This window comes from Cryptomeria japonica, chromosome 2 (assembly GCF_030272615.1).
Source record: "Cryptomeria japonica chromosome 2, Sugi_1.0, whole genome shotgun sequence".
Classification (NCBI taxonomy): Eukaryota; Viridiplantae; Streptophyta; class Pinopsida; order Cupressales; family Cupressaceae; genus Cryptomeria; species Cryptomeria japonica.
The window spans coordinates 130,720,414-130,724,523 of record NC_081406.1 but is presented as its reverse complement, the minus strand read 5'-3'; the positions used below and the strand labels follow the sequence as shown (position 1 = coordinate 130,724,523).

Genomic DNA, 4,110 nt, shown 5'->3' with positions numbered 1-4,110 from the left:
TTTTTCCATGCAATATTGGGAATATATTTAGAATTGCAGTTATTGTTAATTATTCTAGGCTGCAAATTCTTTATATACACAACCTCTATATAATTTCTTATTATTCTGCAATAAAGAATCTCTTCTTGAAAAAACAGGGTTGTTGTTATTGTGTGTTCTTTGTTATTTAATTTGATTAATCAGTTGGCTCAGAAGAGACATAGTATTTTCAGATTCTACACAAACTGTACCAATCTTCAGGATCTGTCCCTCGGCTACAATCTTCTACACGGTAACATTCCTCCTGCTATTGCAAGCCTGCGGAATATAGTTCATTCATTTTCAATGCCCTATAATCTATTCCATGGAATAATTCCGGCCGAAATAGGGGTATGCAATTTGTTACTGTGATAGACCTGGCGGGAAATCACTTAAGCGGCGAGATCCCTGCGAGCCTTGGGAGCTGCGTGGAGCTGCTGCAACTGAATCTTTCAAACATTCAATTCAGTGGTCGAATTTCGCAAACATTGGGCACGCTTATTACTCTTACAAACTTGGATCTCTCTTTCAACAATTTATCTGGTCCCATACCAAGTTACCTTGGCGACATGGCAACTCTCCTGTTTCTGAATCTTTCTTATAACCATCTCTCTAGTCCTATTCCTACCTGGGCTGCCTTCAGAAATCGGTCAGCCATCGCTTTAAATGGGAATTCTGATATGTGTAGTGTAGAATGCCTGAAACCCTCAGCTCAATCCTCCAGTGGTCTCTCAAACCGATCCAAGTTCCTTATTATCGTGGGATCGTTTTCTTTTGGAGCTCTTGTTCTAACAGCCATGGTGTACTTGTATGTTCACAGGAGAAAGAAGAGTAAGCATATGGACCCAGGACAAAGGGATTTGTTCCTTGAACAAGAAAGAGTCAAATTAAGTCACAGCGAGCTGTTCCATGCGACTTCAGAGTTTAGCAATACAAACATAATCAGCTCCGGCAGAATGGCGACAGTGTATAACGGTAGGCTAAATATATGGGGCAGGGAACAAACTGTAGCTGTGAAGAGGTTTAAAGACGAAATCGCCGGCAGTGTCACGGTGACGGAGAGCCTGATTGCTGAAATTCGAGCACTGGCCTTGACTAAGCATCGCAACCTAGTTCATTTGTTGGGGTACTGCTGGGCTTCAAGGGCCATGGTTTTGGTAATGGAGATGATGCCGAATCGAACCTTGACCGATCATATTCAAGAAGAGACTCTGTGCTGGAGCGTGTGCTTGAGAATCGCACAAGGCGTGGCTGAGGGATTGAAGTACCTTCATCCTGAATGTTCGCAGCCAGCTTTACACTGCGATTTAAAACTGTCGAACATCTTGCTGGACATGGACTTCGAGCCCGGAATTGCCGATTTCGGGATTTCCAGAATCCTCAACTACGATGACATGAGTCATGGATTCAGCACCTCCAACTTGCAAGGATCCATCGGCTACATGCCACCAGGTGAGTCCCTCTTTCTGATGATCAATGAGAGATATCATGAGGAAAGTTATAGAAATTTATAAAAATATTGACTCTCCTCCTTCTGATGATGATCCAAAAGAAAATCATGCCTACAACTTATTTCAATGTATTTTTCTAAGACGCCTTTTTTATCAAATTCTCTTCTGAGTATGCATTAAGTGGGAGAATGATAGCTAGGGGAGATGTGTACAGCTACGGAGTTGTGATTTTAGAAATGATATCAAGCCACAATCCAATGTCGAAGATGTTTAGAGAGGAAAACACACTTCCAGAGTGGGCACTGAGGACATCCGTGGATGGCACACCATTTGAAGTAATTTCTACTCACTTTCATATGATTGAAGGCGCGACAGAAGAGAGTGAGCAACAAATGATTAATATGATGCAGCTGGGATTGGCTTTCACTTCTTCCAGACCTGAAAATCGCCCGACAATGAATGAGGTCATTAAAATTCTGGACAGAATCTCCAACGACATTACAACAACTAGGTTGGCTTCGCTCATTCAGCTCATACAATCCACTTCTTCTGTTGCTACAGTTTAATTCTCAGTGTTATTATTTTGTTTAGCAACTAGTTGGTTATTTAGAAGGAAGCAATAACATGGGGACCAATACCTTGGTCTTCTTCAAACATGCTAAATTTCCAATTTCCAATTGTCATTGATGATTTGATACTTAGTCCTTGATTTCATGGAAAAAGTGGAAATACTTTATTTAGATGATAGTGTACCTTTAATTTCAAATAAAACAATAGATCCTCGATTGGGTTTCTTTCATTCCTAATCAGCTCTCGTGAGAACTGGATTAAGGTGTAGACATGTTATTCGGGACAAGTCTTTAGTGACATGCTCAACCTGCAAAATTACAGCCGACTACATGTGGATTGAAACATGATTAGATTATTTTTATGTAAACCTTATTGTCTCGTTGCTATATAAAGCATGTGATGGTTGAAAAGTTGTTGTAATATGATGAGATCATAATAGTCAACTATCCTTCTCTAGCAATAATTTTGTCTACAACTAAGGTTTATGTGGATTTTGGATTTTCATGTTCAAATGTGTTGATCAGTTGAAAGCACTATGTTGAGGTATCTTTTAGTAATTTTAAAAAATTTGTCCCGACCTTCTTGGTTATGCTTGCAAGATTACTAAACATAGATTAACATTTTATTAATACATTATTAAGCTAATAATTGTCAAGAAATGATGACATATTTTATTTGTATTGCACAAATGATTATCATATATAATTGAGACGTGAAAATCTTTATAATTATAATTTGTCTTAGCAAGAGTCTGAAATGCAGAAAATGGGAATTTTATGAGCGATATCTTGTAGCTCTTTTGAGGGTTTTTGTGATTGATGTTTTCCTAAATTGTAATTTTAGAAAGAATATATGTGCATCTATTATAGAGGTAGATTTGAAAGTGCTGCACTTTTGTGAAACTCATATTTTAATAATGCATCAAATGATCATGAATAAATTAGAACAATACAAACCGTCATATCCATAATGGGATCAAAGTAAGTAGATAAATAAAGCATTTATAAAGGAAAGAGAAAGATGGGGCAAGCAATTTTCAAGGACAGATGTAGATAATTGATCTTTAATTCTTTAGTCTGATCTTGTCATTGAGAGATCTACCATGAAATCCTATTGTGTAATCCCACATGAGGATCCCATGCTACTGCCATGCAAATCTCGTTTTACTACCATACATATAGTTTTCCATGTTAGGCCCATAATTTTAAAATAGTTTCCAATATTTAAGTTTTAGGTTAATTTTTTCTACAATTGAGCTAGGTGACTAAAGCATGCAAATTTGTATGAATACTTATTTTCCTACTAAACTCTCGATTTATTGAAGTAAATTGTTTGTTCCAAGAGGTTGCATATTCTTTTTATTTGGTGATTCATTTTTTTGAAATAAAAAAATCAATGTATTGTTCAAATGTAAGCTTTTTAGAACTATGTATGAACAACATGTTTAAGATAAAGAAAAATAGAGTATGTATGAAGTATTCTCAATGAATTAATAGATTCCAAAAAATTTGCACAACACTTAGCTTGTATTTTATTTTGGTTATCTCAATTCTAGTATTATTTACTCTCTCTACTGCTACAATTTTTTGTTTTCTCCAATTGGTTGTTATTAGAATCTAAAGAGGATAGGGTTCATCAAAACAAATTCATAGCATGCTAAGAAGGGGGCTTTCTCATAAGCCTAGAAGATTTCAAAGTAAGCATGAGACTAGCTCAACATTTCTTTTTACTAAGATTAATGGTGAACTCTAATTCTAATGGTAAGTGCTAGCCCTCACAAATTCTAAAATACACAACATTTTAGATTCATCAAAATCGATAACCACTAGTAATTCTATTTCATCCAAAAAATAAAAGCAATGAATACAAAAATACAATTACATTACCAAGAAAACTCGCTTAGGAACATCATGCCCGTCGATTGTAATATCATGTCTAACATGATAACACTTGACTTCATCTTCACTCATGGTCACCACATGGTAAAAATTTTAGTGGCTAATATTCGCCAATTGGCTATTTTTTTAAATCTAGGAATCAAAATTTGGCTAATAAGTTCACCTTTTAAGGT

General features: G+C 36.1%; 1 protein-coding gene across 1 annotated transcript; it reads left to right on the top strand.

Moving 5' to 3' along the window:
• Positions 1–371: 371 nt before the first annotated feature.
• LOC131053507 (LRR receptor-like serine/threonine-protein kinase GSO2) lies at positions 372–2,035 on the top strand. Its single transcript, XM_057988124.2, has 2 exons — positions 372–1,470; positions 1,611–2,035. The coding sequence occupies exons 1-2, from the start codon at positions 372–374 to the stop codon at positions 2,033–2,035; spliced, it is 1,524 nt and encodes a 507-aa protein (XP_057844107.2).
• The last annotated feature ends 2,075 nt before the right edge of the window (positions 2,036–4,110 follow it).

Excerpts from the sequence above, each read along its gene's own strand:
- LOC131053507 (XM_057988124.2), top strand. The coding sequence starts at position 372 with ATGCAATTTGTTACTGTGATAGACCTGGCGGGAAATCACTTAAGCGGC. Across the intron at positions 1,471-1,610 it reads CATCGGCTACATGCCACCAG|ACGCCTTTTTTATCAAATTC; the intron begins GTGAGTCCCTCT and ends TATTTTTCTAAG.